Source organism: Schistocerca cancellata, chromosome 2, assembly GCF_023864275.1.
Source record: "Schistocerca cancellata isolate TAMUIC-IGC-003103 chromosome 2, iqSchCanc2.1, whole genome shotgun sequence".
Classification (NCBI taxonomy): domain Eukaryota; kingdom Metazoa; phylum Arthropoda; class Insecta; order Orthoptera; family Acrididae; genus Schistocerca; species Schistocerca cancellata.
In genome coordinates, this window is record NC_064627.1 from 164137260 (window position 1) to 164156677 (window position 19418).

Sequence of the window (19418 nt, forward strand, 5' to 3'; positions counted from 1 at the left end):
AAATTCTGAAGGTACCAAGGGTAAAATACAGGGAACGAAAGGCTATTTACAATTTGTACAGAAACCAGATGGCAGTTATAAGAGTCGAGGGGCATGAAAGGGAAGCAGTGGTTGGGAAGGCAGTGAGACAGGGTTGTAGCCTCTCCCCAATGTTATTCAATCTGTATATTGAGCAAGCAGTAAAGGAAACAAAAGAAAAATTCGGAGTAGGTATTAAAATCCATGGAGAAGAAATATAAACTTTGAAGTTTGCTGATGACATTGTAATTCTGTCAGAGACAGCAAAGGACCTGGAAGAGCAGTTGAACGGGATGGACAGTATCTTGAAAGGAGGGTATAAGATGAACATCAACAAAAGCAAGACGAGGATAATGGAATGTAGTCGAATTAAGTTGGGTGATGCTGAGGGAATTAGATTAGGAAATGAGACAATTAAAGTAGTAAAGGAGTTTTGCTATTTTGGGGAGCAAAATAACTGATGATGGTCGAAGAAGAGAGGATATAAAATGTAGACTGGCAATGGCAAGGAAACCGTTTATGAAAAAGAAAAATTTGTTAACATTGAGTATAGATTTAAGTGTCAGGAAGTCATTTCTGAAAGTATTTGTATGGAGTGTAGTCATGTATGGAAGTGAAACACAGACGATAAATGGTTTGGACAAGAAGAGAATAGAAGCTTTCGAAATGTGGTGCTACAGAAGAATGCTGGAGATTAGATGGGTAGATCACATAACTAATGAGGAGGTATTGAATAGAATTGGGGAGAAGAGGAGTTTGTGGCACAACTTGACAAGAAGAAGTGACTGGTTGGTGGGACATGTTCTGAGGCATCAAGGAATTACAAATTTAGTACTGAAGGGCAGCGTGGAGGGTAAAAATCATAGAGGGAGACCAAGAAATGAATAGTAGTGATAACAGAAGATAATCAAATGAACATTTTAGTAACATGAACATAAATTAATGGAAATTGTAACTTTTATTTCCACTCAATCAACTATTATAACAGGATAGATTGCTACCCACTGTAAAGACGAGCTGCAGACAGGTACAACAAAAAGACTGTTACACATTGAGCTTTCAGTCAAAGCGTTCTTCAGAAAAGAAAGGAAAATACACACACATATTCACATAATCAGACACACCTGATACACATATGATCGCCATCTCCAGCTGCTCTGGCCACACTGCAAATGTTGCATTGAACAAAAGCAGCAATCTGAAGTGGAGCAGGGAAGGGGCAAAAGCAGGGTGTGGGTGGGGGGAGAGAAGTGCACTGTCTGGTAGGCAGTGCATGGGCTACTAGAAGGTGGCAGGACAAGGCTAATAGGTGCAGTGTAGGAAGCTGTGTGTGTGGGGAGGGGAGGGGGAGGAAGGGGAACAGAAAAGGAGAGGAGCAGAGAGGGGAAAATACTGGTGGGTGCATTGGTAAAGAGAGGCCCATAATGAGGATTAGGGGATGTGAATTTGGAGGAGGTGACAGGACAGAGAGGGTAGAAACTTTTGGGTGGAAGGTGTAGGCACAGTAGGTAATTGTAGGTTGAGGTCGGTATATTTTGGGGGCAGAGAATGTGTTGTAATGATAAATCCCATCTGTGCAGTTCAGAAAGCTAGTGGTGTGGGGGAATATCCAGATGGCCTGGGTTGTGAAGCAACCATTGAAGTCAAGCATGTTAGTTCAGCTGCATGTTTTGCTACAAGAGGTCCACATTGCTCTTGGCCACCATTGGGCAGTGGCCATTCATCACGGTGGACAGCTGATTGGTAGTCATACCAATATAAAAAGCTGTGCAGTGACTGCAGCAGGGCTGGTATATGACATGGCTGGTTTCACAGGTGGTCCAGCCTCTGATGTGGTAAGATAAGCCTATGACAGGACTGGAATATCAAGTGCTGGGTGGATGAATTGGGCAGGTCTTGCACCTGGGCCTTCCACAGGGATATGATCGCTGTGTCAAGGGTGCTGGTACTGTGAGTGCCAGAGGGATGGACTAGGATGTCATGGAGATTGGGCTGGTGATGGAACACAACTTTACAAGGGGTTGGAGGGATTTTGGGTATGATGTCTGTCATTTCAGGACATCTTGATAAATAATCAAACATCTGACTAAGAATGTTGTTCAGTTGCTCCAGTTCAGGGTGGTACTGAGTGATGAAGGTGGTGCTTCTTTGTAACTGGTTCTTGGGGGTGATGGGAGGATTGGGAATGTGTGGGGATATGGCACGGTAAATCTATCTGCAGATTAGATCTGGGGGCTAGTGTCTGTCTGGGAAAGCCTTTGTGCAACCTTCAGCACACTGGGCAATGGAGTTATTGTCACTGCAAATACAATGTCAGATGTCAGCAGGTGGCTGGGCTGTATCAGAGGGATTTCTTGGCGTGGAAGGGATGGCAGCTGTCAAAGTGAAGGTACTGTTGGTAGTGAATGTGTTTAATGGAGACAGAGGTGTTGACGGAGCCATCATAGAGGAGGCTGTCAATGTCCAGGAAGGTGGTACACTGGATTGAGATGGAGCAGATGGGAGAGAATATGTTGAGGTTGTGAGGGAATGAAGATAAGGTATCTCTGCCCTGAGTCCAGATCTTGGTGATATCATCATATCCATGTTGAAGACCCACATGCAAGACCTGTCAAACCCACACACTGATTCTGTCACTGACTTATCCTACCCTATCAGAAGCCAAGTCATCTGTGCAAGTAGTCATGTTATATATCAACTGCTGCAATAACAGCACAGTTTTCTATTTTGGTATGACTACCAATCGCCCACTTGGACAAATTGCTACTGCCAAACTCTGGCCAAGAGCAAAGTAAACCACCCTGTCACACAAAATGCAGTTGATCATAACATGCTTGACTTCAATGGCTGCTTCACAACCCAGGTCATCTGGATCCTTCCCTCCATCACCAGCTTTTATGCACTATGCAGATGGGAGTTACTCTTACAACAAATTCTCTGCTCGCAAAATTAATCTACTGTCCTCACACCTTCCAACCAACAGTTTCCACCTCCTCTGTCCAATTATCTCCTCCCACTTCACATACCCTTACTCCCACTGTGCACCACTCTCTGCTAATTCATCAACCATGCTTTTCCCCCCTCTCTGTGTCTCTGCTCCTCGCCTTTGCCACTTCATGCCCCACCCCCTCCCTCCCCCACAGCTGCACCAGGCAGCCTTCTCCAATGGCCTTCTAATTCCTGCATGCACTGGCAGACAGCACTCTTCTCTCCCCCTTCCCTGCCTCATCCAGAATGCTGATTTTGTTCAACACAATAATTGAAATCTGGCCAGATCCAGATTACCTGGTGTGTGTGTGTGTGTGTGTGTGTGTGTGTGTGTGTGTGTGTGTGTGTGTGTGTGTTTTTCTTTCTTTTCTGAAGAAGGCTTTGGCTGAAACATTGGTGTATAACAGTCTTTTAGTTGTGCCTGTCCGCAACTCAATGTGCCATATTTGCAGTGAGTAACGATCTATACTTTTATAATAGTCAATATTCTAACCTTGGATATCCATTGTTCAGAGTATGGAAAAACTAGATCACAATAGAGCTTAGTGAGGTTAGTTCAGGCAAAGTTACAGCACTATGTTGCAGTACTAAAACCAGACTTTTTATATGCAGCCAAATGCCTGGTTTGACCAAGATGGGAGAAACAGAAAACATTGGAAAAAAGGGAAATTCTCAGAAAAATATTGGGGCCAATAAAATGCACTGACGAATACAGGAATGAAGATCTGTACAAGAAAATTGAACTGCTAAATGTAACTATGAGAAAACACAGTATGATGTTCTACAGCTATCTGGAATGGATGAATGAAAGCTGGATATGAGAGAAAATTTTTGAATATCTCAACCATCAAAAATGTTCCTGGTGCAACTGGTTCCAAGAAATCAGAAGTGATCGCAGAGACATGAAGTTTGAGGAACATGAAAATATGAGCACAGATATGTTTCAAAAGAAGGAGTCTGATTTCCACCTCCAGAATAAAGCAAAAATTATTGGAAAAACAAGAAATTAAATTAGAAGTAATTATATATGTGGTCCATTGAAGATGCAGTTTTGTCGAGTCAAGTAGAAGGATGAATATGTGAACTCATAACTGTTTTTAAAAAAATTGTATTTTCCACTACAGAAAACATACCCCATACAATAGGGGAACACTCCTCCAAATCTAAGTTTAACAAGCCGATGCCCCACATTCTAGCTGTACTATGAAGCTACAGTGAGGAATATGCTGAGTTTTCTGACAAGCAACACAAAGGTGTATAATCATCACTCACAGTGTGGGAACTGCAATCAGCTATCTCACCTTGGGTGGATAAGATTCAATACAGTATGCTAAAACACGGTCATCCTCACAATAATTGAATCTGTCCAAGATTCTCTCAAAAGTTACCAATTTGTGCCCATGGGACTTTGACATAAAAGACTGCGTTTATTTTCAGTGAGGATAGTAATAAGAATGATGTTGAATACTCTAAAATCAAAATAATTAACTGTTTCTGTTAATTTTTCAGACAGATTGGCCATCGGAGACCAGGTGTAAAGGTTGGGAGGGGGATTGGGGGGGGGGGGGGGGTGCAGAGAAGGGGGTAGGTGCTACCTGACAGAATACCCATCCTGTTGGGACTCTTTAACTGAGTCTTGCTTCTTGCTTGCATTTTAACAATCAACTATGCGCATATGTGTTTAATCAGGTAGAGCACTTCATATACGATAAATGAGCAAGCTTTATTCAACTGAAGTGGGCCAGGTGCCAGTCAAGTTGCCTACAAATGAATGTTACACCTCATCAGCCAATCTTCGTAAATAAGATACTTAAACCACCCCCATCCCCTCCTCTCCTCCAAGACACAAAACGTTTCCCTGAGGTGTCACACATTGTTTATTTGATTGCACTGCTGAATGCTATGCAGCATGGGTGATCCGATCCTACCATTAGCTATACCACTGCTGGCATAGTCCTGTCATTCACTGAAGTGTACAAGTCATCCTGCCCAGCACAAATGCTGCATATGTTAAGGCAGTGGCCATAGGTCAACTCATTACAAAAATTCCAATCTTACTTGATTATGCAATGCTTTTACAGTAAAGCAGACTGATATAATCCTTTGTGACATGGCAGTACTGCCCTATGTACAGCTCTCAGTTGTTCCAGAATGAACTACACTTTGCAGCTTTTGGGGCTTTTCTTGGTAATTGTGTTTTGTGCTTTTCAGTCCCCTGTTTGAAGACCCCTTGAAGTCATTGCAAAATGAACATAATGTCTTTTAGGACAATTTCTTTGCTTCCCTCCATTTTGGAGGAAACCCTTTTGCGTGCCATTTATAGCCATGCACTTTAGTTATGCTGCCCTCCCCTTTTCCTTCAACATAACCGTCAACCTTGCTATTGCTTCTCTTCTAGAAATGAATTTTCAGCATGAATATTATTTTGTACTGTATCATTAAAATATAAAGTCTCTGCTATGTGCTTTTATTCTCAAAAATATGTCGGGGTATAATACATTAGGTAACAAAACATCATCACTTTCATATTATTTAAAAGCAGCATACACCAAGAAGTTTTCAGAAGAAATGTTACCTGTTCCATTTTTGATTGGCATCTGGAATAACATCTTTTGAAAGTGATGGGAGCACAACTTGATTTAATTAATCTGTTTACAACCAATTTAAATACTCTATCTGAATTGTGTGTGTGCATGTGCGTGTGCGCCCGTTTGTGTGTGTGTGTGTGTGTGTGTGTGTGTGTGTGTGTGTGTGTGAGAGGGAGAGAGAGAGGGGGGGAGAGGGGGGGAGAGAGAGAGAGAGAGAGAGAGAGAGAGAGAGAGAGAGAGAGAGAGAGAGAGAGAGAGAGATGGATATTGCATATGTCTTTTAATTTTTAGCACATCATGTATCGGAGGTTGACTGAGTGGATCATGTCCGAAGGTTACAACAAAAGTACGATAAAGAACAAAACCCCTGACAATCTAGACTTGTAGCTCATGACAGCATTCCTCTTGTAAAGCTGAGTATGCACTGGTTCATCATTCGGAGTCATTGGCACAATTATTTATCTTGGACCCCTTGTGGCAAACTTTTTTGCTCTGTCACACAAAAAATCTTTTCCCCATCTATGTTTGATTGAATGCGAGCAGAAAGTTGAAACTTCAGTCATGTTGTCTTATTGAAAAACTTACTTTATGTAAAATATGCAAAAGTGCACTCCATGCTGATGTGATTTTTCAGAAAATGTTTTAATTTTTGCATAAGCAATTAAAATTTTCTGATTTTGGATTTACATGTTTTTTGCTATGAAATTGTTCTCAAATGAGACTATCTGGCAACAGTATTTAATTCCTTCACATTTTATAATCTCTCATCACAGCTTGATGAAGAAGCAGTTATCTTTTCATTATTGGGCATATTTATAACTACGCAGTTAACTAATTCACTGTCCACTATTCGAAGAATTTACAATGAATCACAATTGATGATTGCAATTGCTAATCTGATAGAAGTAGAAATTGGCAGTCGGAAATTGTCATCTTTCTTTTCTTTCCTTTTATTTTTAATGTTTCCCCAAACCATCTGTACAAGTATTTAGAAAAATTCTGTAATCATCCACAAGGACTTTCTGAACCCCTTTCCGCCCTTTACTTTTAAGATGTCAAGAAGATTGTACACCATTTCTATCTCTTCCTGTAAGAAGCTCACATATCCACCAAAGTCTATGAGCAATGCTGCCACATTCCAGTTGGTGCACTTTACGTTATACACTGCTCTGCACAAAATGTAAATGATACATTGAAATATTTGTTTATGATTGTAAAAGGTCTATATCTGCTTCTTGAAAGTGGACATTGTTTACCAGTCTTACATACAATTTCAAAGTGTCCAAACAATAATATCAAACTACATTAAGGAGTGTCGACATTGAGCTCACTGCACCAAACATATTCAGCCTGTTGTCAATAAATTAACATAAGCAGAATACATGCTTTCAGTTTGATTGGGGCTATGTCATGATGCACAAAGCTGTGTTCCCAAGGAGACCTGTTATTAACTGCTAGATGGCAATGTCATCATTTGCACAATGGTGGTGAACTTTAATACGACACAGTTCAGTCAATTTGCACAAAATGTTTATAAATTATGTACACAAACCTTCCTCAGGAATTAATCCATTTATTATAGAAAGCTGTACCAAAATCCCTACCAGATACAGCAGTTCCTAGGATTACCTGAACATATGGACAGATTCGCGGCACGTGACTTCAGGTTATATGGGAATAGAAGATTGGTAGATAACTAGAATGTGGACAAAAAAAGTCCAAATGCTGTATGGTTCTTAAATATATATGTAGCATATATACAAATTTTAGAATAAAATTTACTCCTTAAAGTATTTAAATAGTGACATAATTAACAGTTACAGTCGGACATTTAAAAAAAAAATCAGTTTCTGGCTCACATCCATTTTTTTAAAAGTTAAATTGTGGAATGTGTTGTGGATAAAGAAAAGGAAAATGTCACTTACACTTGGCCTTTTCCATTCTAAATTGTCAGGAATAGATTCAGTGTTACCAATACTTGATTTTATATCTGGAAACAGGGGGTCATTAAATGGCTTCTTTATCTTCATTTGTCTTTTCCTCAGACTCTCATATTTCTGACCCCTGTAATGTTTTGGTTTCATCCTGCTTCTTACCATCTTCAGAAAGCCCCTGAATGAATAGACATAGCATTATGGAAATAGTACTATGTATTTAAAGACATAAAATAAAACATTTACGACCGTTACACAAGTCACAAGACACATGAGTTCAAAAGATTCGATAGAGAAGGGAAAAAGAAAAGCATTTTCAATAGCCGCATATTAATGTAATATGTATTTAAAATAGTACAATTACATGGCTTACACCACTGTAGCCCATGATGTAAGTTAATACACTAATTAATATAGTGCTTACAACTGTAGAACTTAAGCTGCAATTTAACATATGCATTAATGTGACATTCCTGTAAAAAATTAGCAGTTTACACTTACTTATTTACAAAAAAATTATAATGAGTAAAATTACTTTTTAAAAAGATATCCTTTCAATCAGATCTCAAATTGTCAAGTTGTACTACTGATGCTACTCATGTCCAATGGAACTCCACCGAACACTTTTGTGTTTGAATAATATACTCCTTTCTACAAAAGACAAAAATTTTACTTTATTGTAGTGCTAATCTCATTTTAACCTTGACTGGAGCTCACAATGGCCACTGCTTTGTAGAGGAAAGGATTTTCTTAAATAAAGCACATAATGGAGAAATATTCTGTGAAGTCAGTGTGCGTATCTATGTTTTCAGGAAGAGAATTGTGAACAAATATGTCTGATGTAATCCGATCATAATTCAGATTACTCGGTTTGAAGCAAAAAAAAAAAAAAAAAAAAAATTCTTTGATAGTGAATGTGTCCTTGGAAAATGAAACCTCAATATAATAATGATTAGAAGTATTCTAAACACAAAGCTCTGATAAGATCCCTGTCTGTATTTTAGGTGAGTTGAAGAGCTTTGAAGAATTTACTTTCTCTATTTGCTGATCATTATATTTTAAATTCAGGTACTTTTGCACTTTCTGTGGTCCTTGGAAGGAGATAAGGATTTAGGACCCCATTGACGATGATGTAATTAGGGATGGAGTACAAGTTTGAGTTGGAGAAGGATTGAGAAGGAAATCAATCTTATCCCTTTCACAAAGTCAGCCTAGTTTTTGCCTTAAGCAATTCAAGGGAACCGTAGGAAAACCTAAATGTGGATGGTCAGATAGGGATTTGATACACAGTCGTTTCAAGTGCAAGTCCATTGCTTTACCATTGCACCAACTCATTCAATGTGTAAGCTTTGGAACTGTACGCTTTGAGAGGTTTTAGTTAATTCCATGTTTCGTAAGTCATATTCACGATAAACATTATGATGTGGAACATATCAACTGAACAAAAGAATGTTAGGCCATTTTCTAGCTTGTAATTGACTACTGATTTCTAGTCAAGAATTTTGCTATAGTATAGAAGGAGTTATTAAGGAGAACCATCTGTGAACTATATTTGAAAACACTTCTGCTATCTGCCAGAAATTTTATTTCAATGAGCACATTGTGACTGCCTTGAATTAATTCCCATGTCAGTTTAGATAGTTTCTTGTAATAGGTGCCTGCAGCCTGTATGAACTGTTTCAAAGATAGCATCTTTTGCTTATGGCTTTGTACATTTTTGGCACTCCGTCAAGCACATATATTTGATGCCTGAGATGACGCAGGTATAAGTTATATAAGTAATGATACTCTCATACAGTTGTGTCCCTCTTCACAGCAATGGAGACAACAGCTTCAGACACTGACAAATAATATAATGTTATTCACATGAAGCTTGCAATACAAGTTGTATTTCATTCACCTGCAGGATGAAATAAATCATCTTTCATCTTGCATCTGAATAGTCCAGGCTTAGGCATTATTTTACATGCATCAGTGGGTACAGCTTGTAGTTCAACTTGTATGTGAATAGCCAAGTTCAGGCAATATGTGAATGGTGGAATTTAAGACTTTCCTGGTGTGTAGACTGTTCCATAAAATTTCAGGCGAACTGCCAGCTGTCAGTAACTTGCTGCAGCGATATTTTTGTGTGGTCTTCTGGGTGTACAATTAAAGATGGCCAGAAGGCTCTGCTTTGAAATACTGTGGCAGCAAGTTACTGACATCTGATCTGGGAGTTCAAAAAAAAAAAAAAACCTTGTACTGCTACTAGCCATTTCCTTTTTTGTTCCACTTGCAACTAGAATGAGAGAAAAACAACTGTCTGTATGTCTCTGTATGAGCCAAAATTTCTGTTTTCTTATGTTCGAGGTCCTTACATGAAATTTAGGTTTGCAGCAGTAGAATCATTCTGCAGTCAGTTTCAAGTACAGTTCTCTAAATTTTCTCAATAGTGTTCCATGACAGGAACATCATATTACCCCAAGGGTTTCCATTTGTGTTCATGAAGCATGTCCATATCATTCACGTGTTGATCAAACCTATTGGTAACAAATCTAGCAGCCCACCTCTTAATGGTTTTGATGTCGTTCTTTACTCTGACCTGATGGGGATCCCAAAAACTTGAGCAGTTGTTGTATATGCAGTCTCCTTTACAGATAAAATATACTTTCCTAAAATTCTTGAATAAACCAAAGTCAACCACTTAATTTCCCTATGGTATGTACTGTCTGTGCCTTGACATAGCAATAACAAAGGCAAAACATCAACATTTCAACAGAGGAACAAAAACTTCTACAGCCATAAACTGAAAATTGTGTCCTTTAAATAGTTTGTTGTTGTTTTACAAGCTTGATTATTCAAAATATTTGTAACTAGACTTGCAGTGGCATACTCAAAGTTTATACTTCTAGTTGTTTGTGTTTTAGTTATTTAATGTTGATGATGGACAGAAATTAATCAGAGACTTTCAATTTTTTTCACCAAGATGTCATGCAAAATAAAATTTTGATCTTTATCTTATTATTTGAGAGTGTAGGTTTGTTGCAGTTATTGTGTAGGCATAATATATTATGACAAAAGTGTATTTGAAAGGAAATTATAACACTTTTGTACAAAATTAACAGGTTATACTGCACTTATTACATTCTAACATGATAAAAACAGTGACAAATATCAGCAATCACACAACAACACATGTTCTGCTGTGAGTGTTAATAAGAGACAAGAGTATCATCAGAAGTATAATAGGGAAGTGTGATAGGACCATTCTTATTTTCTATATACAATAATGGTCTTATGGACAGAGTGAGCATCAGTCTTTACCTGTTTGATGATAATGCTGTGAAGTACGGAAAGGTGTCATCATTGAGTGAAGGCAGAAGTATACAAGATGACTTAGAATTTCTAGTTAGTGTAATGAATGGCAGCTTGATCTAAATGTAGGAAAGCATAAGTTAATGTGTATGAGTAGGAAAAACAAACCTGTAATGTTTGAATACAGCATTAGTAGGGTGCTGCTCAACACAGTCACACTGATTCAATGTTTAGGTATAATGTGGCAAAGCAATATGAAATAGAATGAGCATGTCATAACATTAGTAGAGAAGGTTTGGTTTATTGGGAGAATTTTAGGAAAATGAGGTTCATCCGTAAAGGAGACTGCGTACACAACAAAGTGCGACCCATTCTTGAATGCTGCTCAAGTGCTTGGGATCATCATCAAGTTGAATTAAAGAAAGACATCGAACCAACTTAGAGGTGGACTGTTAGATTTGTTACCAGTAGGTCTGATCAATACAAGAGTATTAATGAGATGCTTTGTGAACTGAAAGGGAAGACAATGTTCTTTTCACAAAATATTATTGAGAAAATTTAAATGACCAGCATTTGAAATTGACTGCAGAACAATTCTACTGCCACTGACACACAAGATTAGAGAAATTAAGGCTCGTACAAAGCATATAGACAATCACTTTGGTCTGTTTAGAAGTGGAACAGGAAAGGAAATGAATAGTAGGGGTACAAGGTACCCCTTACCAAATACCACACAGTAGCTTGCAGAATATGTATGTACATATAGGTGAATCTCAATGACATCCTTTCATTTAAGAAAGCTAATCCAACAAGCTATGCAGGATAACATCTTACATATTTTGAAAGTACGAGATTGTTAAGGTATTATGCAGACAGTATATTGTGGCAGTTGGCCAGGACTGTAAACAAACTGGAACTTAGACTGCCCAAAAGGAGAGGAGTGGTGAGAGGGAAAAAGTGCTGCCTCCCTCTCACAGAGCTGTGATCCTAAATCCATCTTCTGTGCTTCCACAAAAGAAGAACTGACATAACAGTCATAGGGATTGCTGATTCCTTTTGTTGTGGTGAGTATCTCATTCGAATCCATTTATGCACCAGTATCAGTCTCTTACTCACTTCAAAGTGGGGGGGAAAAAAAAACAAGCAATCCACAAGACAAACCAAACTGGAGTACACAAAGCATTTGGCAGTGGCTACAATGCAATTGTTTGCTGCAGTTGACACAGGCTCAACCTCTACTGGTATCTTGTGCAACCGTAGTTCTCAGCACTCCCCACCTAAAACTGTCACGAAATAGTGTCTGCATAATAGTGACAATCAGCTTTTACAGAATTTGCAATATTATACAGTTTATGATCTAAGCTTGTGATCATTATGCTTATATTAACTGTACACAAAAAAGATTTAGAATAATGTACTGCACTTGAAGGCACATTACTAATGTATATAAAAAAAGAAGAGTTCCCAGTGTGCAAACCTGTAGAACACACCATGTTACACTACGTCAATCAGATGCTAGCTCATTTTCTGTTATGTAAAACTATAAAATGAACCTTTCAGGTACAACAAACTAATTTAATGTCTTAATAAACAATTCCATGATGTTCTATTGTACTTACATTATACACTCATGTACATGATAAGATATCTTTGCAGGAAAGTTCTGGTGGTATGTAAACACAGTAGGAGAAAGGGACCACACATGTTTCAGGTGGGATGAGTGGTGGGGGAGAAAATTGGGAGATAGGAAGAGGGGTTGGGGTGGGGTGGCTAGTCGCTTGGAGAGAAAACAGCCAATTTGCTGTCTAGGAATATAGAAGGAGTGAGGGGGAGGAGGTGTGGCAGGTGCACAAGCTACTTATGTGATACACGGTTGTCGAAGCTAGTTAATGACAGCGCATACTGAAGGTGACGTGGGGATGTGAATTGGGAGGGGGTGACAGGACAGAGGAATGGAAAACTGTTGGGTGGAGGGTGTGGGGATAGTGGATTACTGGAGATTGAGGTAAGGACAATTAAAACCCAATCCCACATCCCTTTCTTTAAATGCTGCCTATACCATGGAATCCTCGCCCAACGACCCAACCACAAAAATTCCGTTCTCTGAATACATTCACAACAACTTTCACCTTTTTAGGCTCCGCCAGACCCTAACCATCACAAACCTGATACTGTAGAAACACCTCTCAGTGACACAGGCATCCCAGAACCACAACTTCTCCCTCCACAACATACTGTTACTGGGCAGTGCTTACTACGAGTGCGTGCTGAAAAGTAGTGCATCTGCATTTTTTGTCCTGTTCTCAATATTGACTGAGATATTACATGTCATACATATTACTCAGTCAACTTTCCCACTTTGCTGGGACAAGTTGCAACGCACTCCCACTAGTGGGCTTAGACAGCTCCGAATTGTAGAGTGCAAAATGTAACTGTGTAGCTTAATATGTTAGGGCATAAAAACAGCATGCAGTAATTGAATAGAGGTTCTAACAGCAGAAAACGTGCCTCCAACTGAAATACACTGAGAAATGAATAGCTGTATACAGTGATGATTTTATCAACATCAGTAATATATGATGGTTTATTCATGCTTGTAATGAAGGAACCAGTGGTGTTAACCTCAATGTGTGTGACAGAGTAGATGACGGTATGCAGCAATCAATGAGAATCATCAGAATTAGGATGATGAATTCATCAGAGGAAATCATCAGATAACACAGACACAGCTCTCAGTTAGGTTTGGTGTAACATGAGTAGACCTTGGATTTTAGGTAAAAACCTATTTTCTTCCTCATTAAATAAAGGCAATAAAAGTTGCACATACACAAATTACACCAATTTATGATTGAAAACGCTAGTTTTATAGCACCTAAAAATACCTAATTTCAGGTTGGTATCTGATGGTACCTAAATTTTAAAAATCCAATTAAATAAAATTTTTTATAACTAACATTTTCTTGTGATCTTCCCAGTTAAGAATTATGCAAATATTTTATCGAAAATTGTAACTTTATAGTACCTAAAATACCTAATTTTATGTTAGAATCTGATTTACCTGATTTTAAAAAATCTTAAAAATACATAAATTCATGTTAGAACCTGACTGTACCTCATTTTTAAAAAAACAGTCAAATAAAATTTGCATTACTAAAACTACTCTTCTGGTCTTCCTGGCTAATTAGAAAACAGTAATTGAATGATAACTGGTTTGTTTGCAAGTGTGAACGCCAATCATGAGTCAGACAGCTGCAGTAGCCACCAGAAAGATAGCGGGAGGCGCACATCGGCACGGCGCATCACGGACAGTAGTTGCCGCAAGTAAAGTCCCGTCCACCAGAGGGCACGTGAGAATTTGGCCACGCCCTCTACTGGCGGAACAACAACAAATCAGGCAACACGGGCTGTGCCCAGTCAGTTTTACATCGGGCATGCCTAACAGACATTTCCCAGTCTACACTGTGTGAAGTGCGACGGACAATGTGAATCGCATTAATACGCAATTGGCGACAATTAGGGTCGTTCTTTCGCGTGTTGCGTTGTTGTTCCAGTTTCGCAGCTTATCCACGCCATGGAGGATTTAGTGCAGGTTTTGGTTGAGCAGCAGAAGGAGCTTATGGCAACCATGACACAAGCGCTTCCGGCGTTACTCTCCACGTAGTCTGCTCCAGTGCCGTTCCCTCCTTCCTTTCCCCCGTATGACGAGACGGCGGAGGATTGGGACGCATATGAACATCGCCTTCGGCAGCATTTCCAGGCATTTCATGTTGCCGATGCAGAGGTATGTCGTACTCTTTTCTTGTCTTGGATATCTCCCTCGCTATACCAAGTTTTGCGGCAGCTAGCCCCATTGCAGGAACCCTCGTCCTTGTCTTTTGACGCATTGTGTTCATTGCTGTCTTCATATTATCGCCGCCACACGCATGTTGTGGTGGCTGGGGTCGACGTCTATCAATGAAAGAAATGGCCCCATCAGTCTTACCGGGCCTGGGCCGCTACCCTGCACGGTCTTAGTCGCAAGTGTCATTTTGTCACGGAGCAGTCACGAGAGTCGTATGACCACGTTATGGTGCGAGACGTCATTGTTTGTTCGGCCCCTGATAGGGAGGTCTGGCAACGGGCCCTGCAGTTGGAAGACCCTTCCCTTGAGGAAGTCCTGTCCATTGCTCAATCGTATGAAGTCTCTCACGCCGCAGGTCAACAGTTGGAAGCAGGGTGCGACGTCACGGCGATTCAGTGCGGTGCGGCCGCATCCACTGCGTCTGGGGTGGACGATGTGCGAGTGGTACAATCCGGCCATTACGGCCGCTCCCGCACGTGTAAACAGAGTTCCGGCTGCCGGCCCCTGTTACCGTCCTGTGCGTCATGCTATATACATCATGATCAGTCGAAGTGCCCCCAGCATTGGGCCGTTTGTCGCAAATGTAATAAAAAAGGACACACTGCTAAAGTTTGCCGCTCAGCCTCAAAAGAATCGAAGGAAGCAGGTACAGAGGACACGGACGTTGCCAGTAAGGAAGTTTCATCAGGCCAGGCTCCCGACGCATCGGCACACAAACTCTTTATCGAGGTGTCGGTTCGGTAATGCCGACTACAACTGCAAGTAGATACGGGCACGGCAGTTTCCTTGTTGAATGCACAAACTTACTCTGACCTTGGGTCACTCCCGTTGGCACCAGTTTACCAGCGTCTCCGCGATTATGGTAAACAGTTCATTCCCCTACTGCAACAATGACAGCATATGCCAGGCTGTTACAGCCCACCCTGCTCATATGGGCCGGCAGGGCATGGCGGAGCCTTGTGATCTGCCTCCATGCCTTCCTGGCCTGTCGGAACAGCATGTTTAAAACAACTGCACTGTCTTCATACAGTTGGTCAGTGTGCTGTTTGGATGTGGTGAAATGTTTCTCAGTGAGAGTGTATTTGTGGAAAGTCAAGCATGCCGAAAGTAGACAGCTCCAAATCATCTCTTATTTATCAGTGGTTACAAGAATTTCCTGATTTATCTAAGGACAGAAGTTATTCACCGCAATGTGTGCAACAAAGATGTAAGCAAAATTTTAGCCTTTTATCTGCTATGCCCACTCAGAGAACATTATTTCTAACCCCTTAAAATAAGTTAATTTTGCTAAGTAGATCTCATACGTAAATTCTTCCACAAGGTATATCTCATTTCTTTTGTTTTTAGGTATGTTCTGAACAGAGGTCGCATTTAAGTCAGCATGTTGCAGGGATTAAACATCAGGCAAATTTAAAATATAAATAAAACTTGAAACCAGCATTTTTAACTAAACCAAACGCAACAGCAAAAACGCATTTCATCTCGACCTGTGTCGAGCCATCGTTGCAGCAAACACACCATTCAATACAGCTGAAAATAGCCAGTTCAAAAGTTTTCTAGAGAAATACTGTCACCACAGCATTCCATCAGAATCCACACTGAGCAAGAACTAACTGTTTAGATACTTTATATGAAAATACATTGAGCAGGATAAGGGAAGATATAGGTGATTCACACAGATGGATCTCTGTCGATGAGACAACTGACAGACAAGGTCAATATGTGGCTGATTTGATTGTTGGAAAGTTAGATCCTGACACTCTCTCTGTACCTCATCTGATCTGCAGCAGCTAAAAAGGTCTACCCAGGGAACAATTGCTCACTTTGTTAATAAAGCTCTCAAATTATGTTTCCCCAACAGTCTAGATGAAAATAAAGTACTTGTAATCTACACTGATTCAGCTGCATACATGATTGCTCCTGTTAAATTGTTGAAAGTATTTTACCCAGCCTTGCTCTAAATCACATGTCTTGCCCATGCCATGAATCGTGTAGCTGAGACAATATGTCCCTAATTTCCACATCAAAAGGGTTTTTATTAAAGCACCCCCCAAGAATCCAGTTATTTTGTGAGGAACTTCCCAGTATATCACTTCCACCAGAACTGAGACTTCCTCACTGGGGAATGTGGCAGAGGCTGTAGAATATTCCAGCGAGGATTTGGAATAAATTAAGAACATTGTTCTTAAATTGCAGGGGTAAGCAGTGAGCATTACTTCAGCTAAAGATCCTCTAAAGGATCCAACAATCTCCAACAATATTGCATACATAAAATCTCATTATGCGTTTTTGGTCCCTATTATTAAACCTCTGAGTATTCAGGGAAACCACTCTACACGTAACTGCGACTGATAGAAGGGGTGACAGAAAAAATCGACTTGGTCCCAGGTTCTATTGGCATGAAAGTCAGTGAGAAACTAAAGACAGTGCTACAAGAAAACCCAGGACTGACCACCATCTGCACAGTGGCTGACATCTTATCAGGTAAATCAACAGAACATGAGTGTGCGGTCCCACATTTAAATATGCTCCGGTGAGATCTGTTGACGTGAAATGCTTATTCTTGCCATGTAAGATGCTATTAACAGAAAAATCTGGAGAAAGTGTTAGTTATTTACTGTGACTATAATTATGGGCATGGAGAATAACATAATGTGGATTTTTGTCAATCTATTTATCTTTCTAGACAATAAAATGTCAGATTTTGATAACCTATTTCTGTAAGTGATAGAACCTATTTTAGGTACCTAGCTGAAGATTTTTAGACTCTAAAAGTCTGAGGTCTAATCATGAGAATGTGTACAGGACATTGTTGCAGGGTGCAGTGCAGAAAACTGTGTGCATGGTGGGTGCCTCCAGTGCTCATTTCTGACATGAAACAGAGGAGACTGGACATCTTTCAACTACTTCTTTGTGTTTTGAGTGTGAGAGTAATGGATTCTTCAACAACATTCTGACAGGTGATGAAAGCTGTGTTCATCATCTTGACCCCAAAAACATGACAGCATCAGTGGAGAAACTTTAAGAACACTTCCAAGGATGTCATTTTGATAGTGATGAAGCAGTGCAAACAGAGATGAGGCCGTGCCTCCATCAACAAAGTCAAACATTCAACAGTGATGGTATCAGAAAACAGGTCTCTTGCAGGGATAAATGTGTTCATTGCCAGGGTGATGATGTTGAGAAATAAATTTGTAGACATGGAGAATGAAGGTACAGAATGTTAATAAAGTTTGTTTTATTTAAACAGCTTTCAGAGTTTTTACATAAAAAATTTGGAGGCACTACTTTACAGCACACTCTCACACCCCAATTCTCTGAAATTAAAATCCTTGCATTCCAATATCTAGAAGAGTGTTCCAGAAACTGCCTCCATACATTGTCCAGCCAGTTGATATCCTACTCCCACCTTGGGGCATCACTATTCATCGACACCTATCTTACCCACAATGAAACCCTTGTCAACCACTCATAGCACCCAGACCATGCCTAGCTGACTTTTCATCCTCCAACATTCCCTCCCAACATTTCACAGATTCCAGAATCCAAGCAAACCAAAACACTGTTGTTAACCTTTCCACAAGAAATTTTTGTCCAACAGAAGTTTCAGTCCTATACAAAGGCCTCAAATTCAGACCTACACCCAAGTTTAATAATGTTTGGCTTGTCAAACACTTACTTTTCCTCTCCTGATCCCTGCACTGGAAGCACTTCTTTGCCACCAAACTCTCCAAACAAAGCCAACCCAATCCTAACACTGATACTTGCCTCTCCCTGTTCATACCACAATCCAACTGTGACCCTTCCCCTCTCCCACCTGACCTTTCTCTGGCCATCTTCCACAAATTTGTTACCTACAGTGTGGCCTCACCATCATTTCATAAAACCCCTCCTAAGCGTACGAACCTCTGAGCAGAAGTAAGGCCAACATACACAACCTAAAAACAGATCCTGACATAATAATCCTCCCTAAAGACAAAGGCTACAACACTGACATGATGAGTCACAGTGACTACCTGGCAAAAGGCCTCTACCAGCTGTCTGACTCTTCCACTTAAACCCTTGCCATAGTGATCCCATTCCACAAGCCCAACACAATCTCCAATCCCCACTGAAATCCAATGGCTTTTCCCAGAGCCTCTCCCCTGAGTATGTCTTCCTCTTCACCCTAATGACACCCTGCATACCCTCCTTCTACAAACTCCCAAAAATCCACAAACCTAACAATCCTGGCCACTCCCTATAGTTGACTATTGTGCTCCCACTGAAAGTATTTCTGCTCTTGTTGACCAACACCTCCAACCAGTTTCCAGAAACCTAGCTCACCACTCAAAGATACTAAGCACTTCCTTCACCAACTCTCCACCAGCCCCATCCCTTTACCTCCTGGATCCCTACTCTTTCCTGTTGATGTCAGCTTGCTATACACCAACTTCCCTCATTCCCACGGTCTTGCTGCTATAGAAGACTACGTCTCGGAATGTCCATCCACTACTCATTCCTTGCCCATCTTACCAACTGTATCCTATCACACAACTATCTTCCGTTTGAAGGGAAGGTATACAAACAAGTCTGTGGCACTGCATGGCACACTACTACGCCAACCTGTTTATTGGCCAACAAAAGGAAACTTTCGCAGATTTTCAAAACTCCCAATCCCTAGTCTGGTTTAGGTTTATTGATGATATCTTCATGATCTGGACCCATGGCCAAGATGCCCTAACCTCATTTCTTCACTAGTTCAAGACCTTCTCT

The 19418-nt window shown here is 40.3% G+C and overlaps 1 protein-coding gene across 2 annotated transcripts in view; it reads right to left on the reverse strand.

Annotated features, from left to right (window-relative positions):
• Nucleotides 1–19418, reverse strand: part of LOC126161452 (calpain-5-like) — a 323178-nt gene that overhangs the window by 249075 nt on the left and 54685 nt on the right. For both annotated transcript variants that reach the window (XM_049917273.1, XM_049917272.1), the window contains exon 2: nucleotides 7520–7706. In XM_049917273.1, coding sequence (XP_049773230.1) covers nucleotides 7520–7693 — 174 coding nt within the window. In that variant the 5' untranslated portion in view covers nucleotides 7694–7706. The remainder of the gene's footprint in view (nucleotides 1–7519; nucleotides 7707–19418) is intronic.